The sequence below is a fragment of the Spodoptera frugiperda genome, chromosome 4, assembly GCF_023101765.2.
Source record: "Spodoptera frugiperda isolate SF20-4 chromosome 4, AGI-APGP_CSIRO_Sfru_2.0, whole genome shotgun sequence".
NCBI classification, from domain to species: domain Eukaryota; kingdom Metazoa; phylum Arthropoda; class Insecta; order Lepidoptera; family Noctuidae; genus Spodoptera; species Spodoptera frugiperda.
In genome coordinates this window covers 1,344,030-1,357,186 of record NC_064215.1, presented here as the reverse complement: position 1 = coordinate 1,357,186, position 13,157 = coordinate 1,344,030, and the positions used below count along the sequence as shown (strand labels likewise).

Sequence of the window (13,157 nt, the reverse complement as noted above, 5' to 3'; positions counted from 1 at the left end):
TCAAAAAAATAGCAAACATCAATCTTCAATATTATAATTCAAAGAGTTGTTAATCGAACAACGATCTTCTAAATGGCATGAATGATTACAGTTAACAAGACTCCAATCACGGAAGAGAGCACTTAGCTGTCGCCGTCAAAGAGCGGCTCGTTGATGTCGTTTGTACAACAGAGGTAATTTATACGTATCTACTATCTAATCAAATCACACACGATATTAAAAATAGTAAACTTTCACTGCGCGCGGTGGCGGGCAGCGGGCGCGGGTCGCGTATTGCGCGCGGACACCAGCAAAGCTCTCAAAGCTCCGCGCGGCGCGCCCCTTCAGTCCGCCGGCGGCAGTCGACCGGCGTGTACGTGCCGCTCGTGACGCCCTCCCTCGGAAACTTTACGCGAGTGCAGTGACAGTGAGTGAGCATGCCCGCCCGCGCCGTGGCCCTCCTAGCCACCGCGGCCCTCGCGCTAGCCGCTACCCCGTCCGACCCCTGCATGGAGGATGGCCGTCCGCGTCGCTGTATCCCTGACTTCGTCAATGCTGCTTTTGGAGCTCCTGTTGTTGCTTCTTCCATCTGCGGAAGACGAGGCCCCGAGCGCCTGTGTGACCCCCCCGGGGACCAGCCTCCCGAGAACTCGTGCAGAGTGTGTGACGCTGCCAGATCCGACCGCCGCCACCCGCCGACCCACCTCACCGATTTGAACAACCCTCACGACGTCACTTGTTGGAGATCTGCTCCTATACCTCCGACCTCTTACGACTCACCCCCTGACAACGTATCTCTTACCTTATCTCTCGGCAAGAAATATGAGTTGACTTATGTGAGTCTACAGTTCTGTCCGAAAGCCGCTCGACCTGACTCTGTAGCTATCTACAAGAGTGCGGATAATGGCGTTACCTGGCAGCCCTTCCAGTTTTACTCCAGCCAATGCAGGCGCGTGTACGGTAGGCCTAATAAAGCTACCGTTACTGCTGCCAATGAGCAGGAAGCGAGATGCTCCGATAGTCATCGATTGACTGGGGAGAGCTCTGGAGGAGCAAGGCTGGCGTTTAGCACTCTGGAGGGACGCCCGAGTGCTGCTAACTTCGACATCTCACCAGTACTTCAGGACTGGGTCACTGCTACTGATGTTAGAGTAGTATTCAACCGTTTGCACATGGTTAACGAAGGAGATGAAATCGATAACAAGAAGCAGGCAGCTCCGGGCAGCCAACATTACGCGGTGTCGGACTTTGCGGTCGGCGGTCGCTGCAAGTGCAACGGGCACGCTTCGCGATGTATCCCAATGAAAGGCGCGGACGCTGCAGCTGCCGGAGGAGTGCAGCAGCTGACCTGCGACTGCAAGCACAACACGGCGGGCCGCGACTGCGAGCGCTGCAAGCCTTTCCACTTCGACAGACCCTGGGGGCGCGCCACCGCACGGGATGCCAACGAATGCAAAGGTCAGAATATCATCTGTAGTCTTGTTTGCTTGCTGTACATTTTTATTTTTAGTAGTCACGCCAATTTTATGAAGTCATCGTAATTGACCAGAGTTTTATCATTCAAATTCTTGTTTTGAACAATTAGATGATTTGCTTGTTTTTTGTTGCTCTCTGTTTGTTTTACGAGTGTCCAATCAGAGTTATTTCCGTAATTACCCCGCAATAATTACAGATCGATCATTAAACTCTACGAACCGCAAGAAAAAAGTCGTAAACGTGTTTTTGATCTCTGCATTGACCTTTTGAAATAAAAGTACTTCAATATAACTACACGTAGGTGATTGCAAAACTAAATCAGGTAAATAATATTATGTGCCAGTCATAAAATGATTCGTTTCATTTAAATGAATTCCTTGCTTTTAAAGCTAACGTATTTCTCGTAATAATTTGCTACAGCTGCGGTGGCTAGATTATTTCTCGCCTACACAACACAGGTAAATGCACCCACATAAGTTTAAACTGAAAATATTGCACATTTTGTAAAATAATACAAATTAATTAGGTGGTTTTTTGATGCCCTAAAATAAAATAAAATATTATATAGAAATGTAATAAAATTATAATTTGGATATACCTGAGCAAAATTTCCCCAATTTCCGCCGCGACACGACAATGCCTTGACGGGAACATGCCACAAATTATACATTTCTACAAACAGCAGTTAATCTTAAATATCTCGGATATTTAACCCGTTCCCTGCCGACGTAACTGCTGGTTAAATTAATTGATTTATTGCATGCCATGGCTGTCTGTTAATTAACATTTATGAGTTATAAATTTTTACGCTGAGCATGGTGCAAGCGCGGCTCGCATCCATCATCGATTGATGGGCCGTCTTTACGAGAATACCATATTAGAAAATTAGATCAAGAATGGAATTATCTTTTTTAATACTTGCAACTTTTATATTGAATGCAGTAACTGTTTTTGCGTGGGAATTTAACGTAAGATAAAGTATAAGTAGGTAGTTGACTGAAGTAAATGATTGGATGGGATCGATTAGTAGAAATATACTAACTATGCTGTGTTGAACTGTAGGGATTTTGGTTACTGTTTCGTATAATTATAGGACAGGAGAGAGATGATGCGACATGTCATATTTATTATGTTAGTGTTCATTATGTAGTTTTCTTTGTTAAAAGTGTTTCAAAATAACATAATAGCTAATAAAAAGATCACCACAAAGTATAAAACTTTCAATTGTATCCGGCATTCATCTTGGGTATTTCGTCCCCTCGTAATATCGTAATTACCCATCCGTTTGGTATCACAATGTAGAGCTAACAAACTGTACCGCGATAATAGAGGTGCGCCCACGCATCCCACCTCTATGATTTGTGGTCCACAAACGCATATTATCATAAATTTACCAAGTCTACTTTTAAAGATGTCTCAAGGATTGTTTCTTTTTATTTTTTCAGTGTTATTATCTTTTCGAACTAATGGCCGCGACTTATTTAGCTTTTTATGAAGATCGTCTTTTGGATTCTTATGGAATATTTGGTAACTGAATTAATTTCGTTGGTTTTAATTGGAAATATCAGATTTCACAATATTAAACTAATAAAGGGGTTTGGGTAAAGTTGGCGTCGTTTTGAAGTTGAGCGGCCAGTAATGAAACTTAAATATTATGAAAGAACAGAATACAGCGATCAAAAGCTATTATGGTCATATTTCTCTAAACCATATCGGAACTGAGATATTTGGTTTTATATTGGTCATTGAAATCGAAGAAGTTATTAAATGTTATTGCACTCTTTATCTATGGGCCGTTGGTGTGGCGCGCTTCTAATCTCTCGTGGACTTGTGGATAATTATAACGACCATAGGCGTAGCCAGGGGGGGGGGAGGTTGGGGTTCAAACCCCCCCGAAAAATGCGTACCTAGACATTACAGAGCGTTATGTGTCTAGTTAGCATAGTACATCCCCTGTTTGGCAAAGGTCTGTATGACTACCTATGAATCTATTTAAAATATTACATAATTTTTTTTTTTTTTGGTCACACATTTCATGGGTCGACTTTCTGGTAGAAACACTGGAAGGGCAAGATGCACAAGGGCTAGATGCAATATTGGGCCACTATTGCTCATGTATAATCGGAAAACGGACCTTAGGCTGCTGTTCGCATATAATGTCCATTATATGGTACATGGGATGGGGCAGATATCAAAATAATCTGACTCCGCCGGCACAATTTTTAGATACCATTATTCGACATGACATTGAGAACGAAATGGACTAAGAAAGTTAATATGTAAATGTGTTTTTAAAAATCATGTAATAAATGCAATAAGGTATAATACTGTATTTTTATTATTTCCTAGGGCCCAATACTAACGTCACATTGATAGACGAGAGGTCGAGAAACAGTAAAGCCAATAACTAATATCAATCTTCTAATAATATACAATAACTAAGATTTTTTTCACACAGGACGGTAATTGAAGTATTTATAGAGACTACATTTTTAAATTCTTCAAACTCAAATATCTCAGCTTCGATATAAGTTAGGACAAAAATAATTGAACATATATGTGTAATGAACACAGCAGAACAAAGTAACATGAAAATTATTGGTGGCCGCTGAAAAAAAAAAATGACGCCACAAGTCCATACAAAGTTACTCAAACCCCTTTAATTTACCTACTTAGTGCTACAAATATTTGTTTATGGTCAACAGGCCATTCATAAAAACAATTCAGAATAGAATTAACAGTTGTTTTAATTGATTTGTCCAAACATTTTTTTCGTACAAGACCATAAGAAATTTCCTCTCGAACATAAACCACAACTAGATTTTACTAAAAATGGTTGTTATGTTATGTGAATGCAAGAAAAGTGGGCCAAAAACAAGTTCCGAAAATATCAGAATGAAGTAATAAAAACTATGATCCGTGTAATAAAGGCCATTTGTAGCCGACACAGTACCGGCGCGGGCGCAGCATTCAGAAGCACCCACAGATATGTGATCCTATAAAGATAACCAACTATACAACGTCTTAGAATCTATAATCTATACATATAAAAACATATTTCACTTTAATTTGGTGAGTGTGACAACAAATACGTTCCGTTAAATTCAGAAACTTTTGGCAGTAACTTGTAGTGTACATATTTGTTCCTGAAATCCCTCCGGGAATGGGGATTAACGGAGTTTTTATATACGTATGACGACGCACGACATAGGCAACAACTAGTATGTATTCAATAAAACTATAATGTACGCGGGTATTTTTTGCAATACTTTTACGAGTTCATTCACTAGATACAATTCATGAATTCTTGTTACTAGTTATTCAGAAATTTTGTGTAGTCGTGTAACGGTAAGACTACGGTACTTAAAATTTAGTTAGACTAAACATAGACAAAAAATTATTTACAATCCATTGTTAGTCAGATTTTGTATTTAAAGGAATAATAATTCATAATAATTCAAGTGTGGGAGCGCCGACGGCGACTCGATCGGATTGATACCACGGCCTCACAGAAAACTGGCGTGAAACAAAGCTTGCGTTATTTCGTTGTGTGTTTTCCTAATCGTCGATTCCCCAACAACCCTTCAATTCCTAACCACCAAAAGGCACTTGTAACGCGTCTGATGTTTCGGGTGTCCATGAGCGGCGGCGATTGCTTACCATCAGGCTTATACAATAAAAACTGATGTAATTGTGGAATTAAAGAATTACCTATTAATTCGATTATCCTCATACGATTTAAGGATATTTTACATACTTACTTTTGTAACTCAGCTAAAACCAGACATTTTCCCTCAAGAAGTATGAAGGCAAATAAATACAAAAATGTGTATGAATCACAGAGGTCCACGGCGCGCGATCGACATCAAGATAATGTTATTTTATTGTGCTAGTTTAGTGTTAAACGTGTTGTTTGTCCCGGTATTCTAGTTTATTGCTTTACACCCCGCGCAGGGCTGCCGCGCTGGGAACTTGTTAAACGTTAATACATTATTAACTAACTGTTCAGTTAGAAGATTATGTTTGGGGCGTATTAATTTGGACTTGGGTGATTTGCAGGTTTCAGCATTAGATCTTAATCTAACATATTTATTATTGTTTGTTGAGTGATCTGCTCGTTTGCACTTCCAATTACACATGGTGTTTTGTATAAGTAAACATCATTATAATAAAATGGTAGGTTCTCGAAACTTTCTGCAAGTTACGAAACACTTTTAAAGATCCTTAACTAAAAAATAGTACCTACGATACTAATCAGCACGAGTTGTCTGCTCACGCAATCTCACAGCGAAACGTGTTGACCACATAATGCTCTCTGCTCCTGATAACTTACAAGGAAAGCTACAGATAAACAGGAATTCGCACTGAAGTATGTCGATTTACTAGACATATACAAAAAAAGGTTCCTTCGAGCCTCGAGTCGAGGGTCCGAGAGATATGGTGAAGAAGTTACCCTTTCCGCCTCACTGACGATTAGTCACTCAATTTTGACGGGAGGATCGATACAGACCTCCCAGGCCTATCTTGGCCCTCTCGAGACTTCCAAGAGCCAATAAGGGCAGAATATTAGACGAATGGGTTCATAGGCTCGAACGGTCAACATAAAAGTCAGGAATGCTAACTATTTTTCGCCATTCACAAGCGAAGGAATTTTCAACGAGGAATGCGAGTTACTTGATCAGTATTTGGCGACATATCGACATGTTTTAGCTTAATACGAACTTTATACGGCACTCGAAGTAATTATTGGAATTGTAAGTGGTTGTATTAAAGTAAGAAGTGGTCGCAGCAACCCTATCATTTCCAGTGATTGATATTATCAAGTTATTTGTCGAGATATGTCGCTACGGCTTGCTTTATAGCCTTAGGAAGTGATAAAAACCATGTATTTGATTACCAATGGCTTATTTCCTTTACGACACGCCTAATGGATATTTTTGAGGAACAATGCCATCTCCCGTCGTTATTGTGGACGGTCAAGGTAGGGTTTATGCGGGTTGGAATTAACCCACTCTGTGGCTGTTCCCTTTATGTTTCCGAGTGTTTTATTAGTTGTAGAAATTAATACTCATAGTGCATGAATATTTCTTAGTTATGTGACTGTTATATTTATCGTAATTGCTCTTAACCAGACTAAATTTTCACTCAATTCATTTAGTACAGTAAATACCTCAGAACTGAATAAGTACTTTATGGGTGATTAGAAGCAGATACTTCACTTTTTGCGCTTGCCCCAACAAGGCTGACAACTGTTTTAAAAGTAACCATTTCTTTTAGTCAAATGCTCATTGAATCCTCCATGTCACAGACCCCACAACTGATAGATACATGGCAGCTAATTTTGTCAACAAAACGTAGTAAAAAAGTTAAGCGATAAGCGAGTATTTACGGCCGACTGTTTATCCGGACCTATCTAGTCGAGTTGGCAGCGCCTCAACCGAGCTACTGGCGCGAGTTACTGGCGCGAGCTACTGGCGCGAGTTACTAGCGTCAGCGATAAACGTAATTGGTTCCCTAACGTTTGTATCTCCGTTTGTTTAGAAACAGCATTTCGGATGAATACGATCCTATTTACTGATGAAATTATTTTATTCTGTAATGTAATGACTTTCGTGTTTTTGTTGTTTCTATTATTATATTTTCCTGATACATATTTTTGCTTATGAGGTATGGTTAAAGAGAATAATGTATTTTGGCCAAACAATTACTTTTCAAGTAATGTTAGCGGTGCATTCAGATACACCTTGTGTATGTACACCTTCTTGTGACTTTTTGCTGAGTGAAAATTATCAATTTCTAGAAACAAATATCTTTAGTAGGTGCTGGTATTGTGCAGGTCATTGCAAAAACAGTTAAATATTACCACAGTCCAACCATACCTATCAATTTGGTGAATATAGTATGCGTACTCCACAATATCTATATCCATCTCCAAGTTGTAGAGCAAGTCCAAGTGGTTCAGTACTTAGTCAATAGTCCACATTCACAGGTTGTCAGCATCTCAGCATACATAAACTAACAAACATTACATAAATCGCACACATGTTGTAATTTTTCTTGCAATAAAACAAGACTGCGATACGAGTACTTATAAGTTTTTATTCATAAAGCGGTTTATTTATCGTTTTTACTATTAACATGCGTTGAAATCGTATTTTTCTTAAACCTTTTATGGATTGCTAGGACTCATGTATGGATGAGGATACAGGATTACCTTTGAAACATAAAAGAAATAAGTAATACTGTATTTCAATCACATAAACACATATAGGTACTTGGTGTTAGGTTCTATAAATAAGGTTCTATAGAAATATCACTTGGTGGATATTTAATGTACTCTATTTATAAATGATCACAGAAGAAGAAGAAGAATTAGGATCACGCATTTATGATTACTCGTATCATAGGCATAATTGGCTACGCCGTAGACTCTACGGCGTACTACGACGTAGAGTGTCAATAAATGTTAATTGATTCTCATAAATAAATGATAAGTACTAATTATGATGTGATCACGATCAGAGCAACCTCATCGAAATATCTTTTTTTCACCCCGACACCTCTAAAATCAAGACCACACAGAATTTCAAACTTCTAACGTACACACAATCGATTGAATTCCCAGCAACGAGCAACCAGCAACCACGTAATAAATTAGCATACTATCATAATACGGCGAGTAAATCACAGTTATCATAACGAGCGTATTTCGGTGGAGGTTTCAAGTGCTCTGGAATAACACTCGGCTCACTGCTTGACCTATTACGGGTACGTGAGCGTTATACTCGGCTATAGAACTAACTAGTGCAGGCGATCGATGATTTATTGGAAATACGAGTAATATGGAGTATGGTACTCTTTGCAACTCATTACTGAGAGGACGTTTTTTTGAAACGTACTTTCGGTACGTCAGTCTATGTCTTCGCGATGAACTCAAAAACTGCTGGATAGATTGTTATGTGGTTTTCATTAGTGGATAGAGCTAAAAATGGCTGTTAACATTAATATAGAAGTAGACTCTTAGAGGTTGATAAGGTAATTTTTTTCACAGAATGAAATAACTGGAAAATGTGTACCTTTCCAATCCTATAATAAAAAGTGTTTTTATGTACTTGGCTTGCAACAGCAACAAGCGTCACTTTACACACGACTGCAGTTCCCAAACTTACATTAACATTAAAGCATTATCTTTGCGATGAAATATAGATAAAATGCGAAGCTGGCAGGTCCCCAAGTTGCCAATAGTTAGTGCGAGGCCAGTGGCCAATGAGATACTTACAAGTTATTCACTTTGACTTACTGCGTCTGTTTACATAATACTCCGCTTTATTTTACATAGATACTTGTGTTGCATCCTTATTTATGTCGTTTGTATAATTAAGTATTTATTATTCAGAGGACATGATGTGTGATATTAGATATTATTTGCGTCAAGTGATGTTTCAACTTGGCAGTCTCACTGAGCATTTGATCTTGATAACCATTCTTTATTATTCGTTTAAAGTAAGTCAGTAAGGAGTTGACTACTGACATTATAGAAAAAGTGTATTCCTTTTTAATAGGCCTGGCAACGTAACTCCTCTGGTGTCGCGGTCATGGGCGGCGTTGATTGCTTACCATCAGGTAGTCTTGTTTGTTGGGTTATAGTCAGTACAGTAAGCGTATGCAGAGCAGCTCTGCATACATTTAGCACTCCGGCTTGAAAAGCAGGAGTAGGAACAGGGTGGTTTTTAGTCAGTAAAAGTCTGACACTCCCTCCCACCTCGTTCAAGGCGAGAGAAGTGATTTTACCCCTAAAAAAGATAAAGGTATCACAAGAATGCGTGTCTATCTATCCGGTAGAGAGGTTTTGCTCTAAAGATTTTCTGAAAGCTGGTTTAAGTACTCTATCTTCAATTGCAACATGTCATAACATAAATTAAGGACGTATGTAGGTACTCAGTATACATACACCATTAATATTCTTAATGATGACCGCAATCATCATCAGCCATAACGATTTCAAATGACTTAAGCGGCATTGAGATTAAAACCGACACATGCGCTCGCGCACGCTTCGGAAGTAATCATTCAAATCATTGTGTTCACTAGTACACAGTACTGACACATTGTCTTTTGCGACACCATTGACTAAATACCCTTAAACCAATAATAAACCTTTACCTCTTTAACATAAGTCTTGAAATTGTGTGCTCGTAATTTTACTGTTTAAAACTGTCAATATAATTGATGTGTAGTCAAGTTTTGACCGCCCACTATGCTAAAACTTTTTTTTTCTTTTCTGTACAATGGCCGCATAAAAACAATGCATAAATAATGTTTTGGTGTACAGCCGTTGGCGGTTTCACAGTGCTCCCCTATTCCATGGTAATAAAGGTTAGTTTTGCGTGCAAGGTTTTGATGTTTTGACTAGTTCGGAATAAGTAAATTCTCCGTAGGTATTTGTGTATGTGTCCCGCTGATTCTGTTCTATAGAATTTTTTCAATGTTTGCTTATTTGACGCAAGAGGGAATTTTTTGCCAACTTGTTCCAGGGACTTTCTTGAAAAATATCTCCCTTCTAAGATATTCGGGATTACTTACTTCCTGAATATGAAATTTCAAACTAAATATCATACTCGTCTGTAAAAAAATTAACCAGCTTTAGTATTTTTGGTTAAGTTTATGATATTTTCAAATTGTGCTTCCCGAGTGAACATTTATCTATTAAAGAGACATGTGCTATGTCACTATGTAGATAGAGGAATTTCGTAAGGTAAATGTTCTAAAGATGATCCAATTAATACTTGATGAAGGTTCCACTTGAATATTCTTTATTTACATGAATGCACTGTCTTTTGTTTTGACTGAGTCATCGTAAATGATTTGTGTATCAAGTTAGTTATCCCACCCAACTGCCGCTGGTTGGTGCTACTGTCAGGCACTTGTTTTGGGTACAATTCCATTTACCTTTTTTTCTGTATCTAACACCGAATCTGTAACTACTCAAGCTTTTTTTTTTAAACTTTGCTCCTCATTAAGATTTTCTCCTGGGTGCGTTTACAAACATACAAGTTCACATACACATGACACCCAGACTGAAACAACAATTTGTGAATCACACAAAAAGTTGCTCCGTGCGGGAATCGAATCCGCTACACGTTGCGCGGCGGCGGGTTGCGCTGCCTCCGCGCCAACCGTGCATTAAGTTTTCTAGTAATAAGATAAGATAAGATTTCTGCTAAATTTTCTTAAGAAACCGCGAAGTTTATTCTCCATAAAAGTTCCGTAGTTTAATGTAATATAAAATAAGTATAATCTCTCTGGGTAAGCAGGGGGTTACAGTATCAATATGGCTGCGCGTGCGCCGGCGTCCGTCAAAGCCTGAGAGCGACGCGTTGGGTCAGAGATCAGGCGAGTGCAAATATAACGGAGGCTGGATACTGCCTGGATCTTATCTTAGCTTTATTTCTTAATATTATATTTAAGTATCTATTTGTAAATATATGCTAAGTAGGTACTGATTGTGTGATGACCGTGAGAGGTTAATGCACTTGCAAGTTTTTGTAATGTCGTGTGTGTGGTATAAATAGTATTTGGTTTGATGAATAGTTTAGTATCTAGCCATCTAATGTACGACGTATGTGTAAAGTATGTATTATCTAATTTTATAAAGTTAGTCATATGAAATCAAAACAATCTTGGAAATTATTAACCATTATTTATTCAAATACTTAATTGGTATATCGCTGTATGCATTAAAAAATATAATATTTCATCTCGAGTGTCAGAATACCCAACAGCACAGCACACAGCAGTAGGAACATTTGTCAAACGGTCCCACATTCCCAGCGTAACACGTATTCTCCCACAGTATCCAATACAAACAAGTTTCCAATGAAAACAAACACTAATTTATTTCACTTTTCTTTCAGAACACCACTTAAAGTCATTTCCTATAGAATTATGTATGCAGACACGCGATACTTCAATTACTAAACAACCAACATAAGCTGACCCCTCATTTGTTTCCCTTTGTACGCAAGTCTAAAGAATTGGAAGCTTGTGATGGATCAATGTATATTGGTTTATACGAGCTTATTATGATAAGTTGTTCTCAAAAATAGTTAAGTTGGTTGTCAAGTTAATAGTTATGTGCCTTTATAATGATAATGTGGCCCTTATTATGTGCACTTAGAGTTGGATGAAAGTTACACGGGCCTTTTCTTGGGGGAGTCGTAATAGAAACTTTGTGTTTAGGGCTTTTTGTAGGGAATATGTTATCATACTTTTTATGACAATATGCTGTTTGTCGTTCGTAGTTTTCTCCCTAAACGGCAAGTTAATGTGATTCTATTTGTAGACAGACGATTTAACTTTGCCCAACTAAACTTTGTTGACTTTGCTAGCTGTAGCTGTGCAATCATTTTAGACAGAAAACAGAAAGGTGAATCTAACGTGATTATCTTTTACAGCATAGTGGATAAGAATCTTAGATTATTAAATCTTAAAGTACTTATATCTAAGTAGTACATCTGATACACACCTGAAGGTAAGGTGCCTAGTACCTAGGCTACCTAGGCTAGTACTTGAGTGGAAGCGCTGATCTTTAACCCTACACGTGCACAGCGAGGTTCGCACTTTATACTGATAAATTATCAGCCACAGTTAACAGCTACTAGCCATTAAAGTTCGTAGATTAAATTAACTAATAACTACGAAGGACAGAGTTTAATAACTCTTGTACAAACATTTATTCCATAGTTATTCAATTTTGATTACTATAATGCAATCAATGAATAATTCTAGTTGTTCGTTTACCATATTTTACACATACATTTATCATTTATTTTGTTTAGGAGATTAGCAGAGACTTTTCAAAGATAGATAATAATAGTATAATAACTGAACTGTTAAATAGACACAAATACTTAAGTGCGTAATTATTTACGCCTCATTTTAAATAGCGGTTTTAACCAAAATTGCACAAAAAACAAACGTTTGAAAAAAGTGTTGCTAAGAATAGATTCGTCACAAAAGTCAACGGCAACCATAAAATAATATGTCCCGGTCCACGGTGAGCCGACCTGCCGACCACTGGTCTATTCATAGCTTATATAATAATATAGAAATAGGTCCATCCGTATTAGTTGTAACAACGAGATAATTCAAAAATGCCTGTTCAGACAACGCCGCCGATACAATTTAAGCCGCCATGATGGATGATGGCCGATGACAGTAATGACAGTTAAATGCGTTCGGATATTCTTCTAATAATATGTCATTAGCTCGAGCTTAAGGCTGTATATGTGTTGACGTGTGCCTATTAGAAGAATGAGAGGTACTGCCAGCTCTTTGTTTTTGTCGATGGTTTAATGAATCTATCGGTTAAAGCAAAGATAATAATGTTTAAATGCTGAAAGAACTGATAGTTTTCGCCATCAAATTTACAACTATTTTTCTTTAACAAACTTTGGCACTACTATTTTCTGTGTATTGGGTGATATTACAAACATACAAGTTCATATACACAGGACACATAGACGAAAACAACAATTTGTGGATCACACAAAGAGTTGCACGTGCAGCCATCAACCCGCCACCGCATCACGCCGTAGCAGTCTTGCCTAGACACAAGTCAATTGTTAATTACCAGTTAAGTCTTTTCAACAGTGAACTTACACTTTCATACTATTGCTCACAGAATTCGTTTCATATTCGAA

The 13,157-nt window shown here is 38.2% G+C and overlaps 1 protein-coding gene across 2 annotated transcripts in view; it reads left to right on the top strand.

Moving 5' to 3' along the window:
* The first annotated feature begins 307 nt into the window (after positions 1-307).
* Positions 308-13,157, top strand: part of LOC118272444 (netrin-B-like) — a 131,097-nt gene continuing 118,247 nt past the window's right edge. For both annotated transcript variants that reach the window (XM_035588963.2, XM_050693431.1), the window contains exon 1: positions 308-1,437. In XM_035588963.2, the coding sequence (XP_035444856.2) occupies positions 417-1,437 (1,021 nt within the window). In that variant the 5' untranslated portion in view covers positions 308-416. The remainder of the gene's footprint in view (positions 1,438-13,157) is intronic.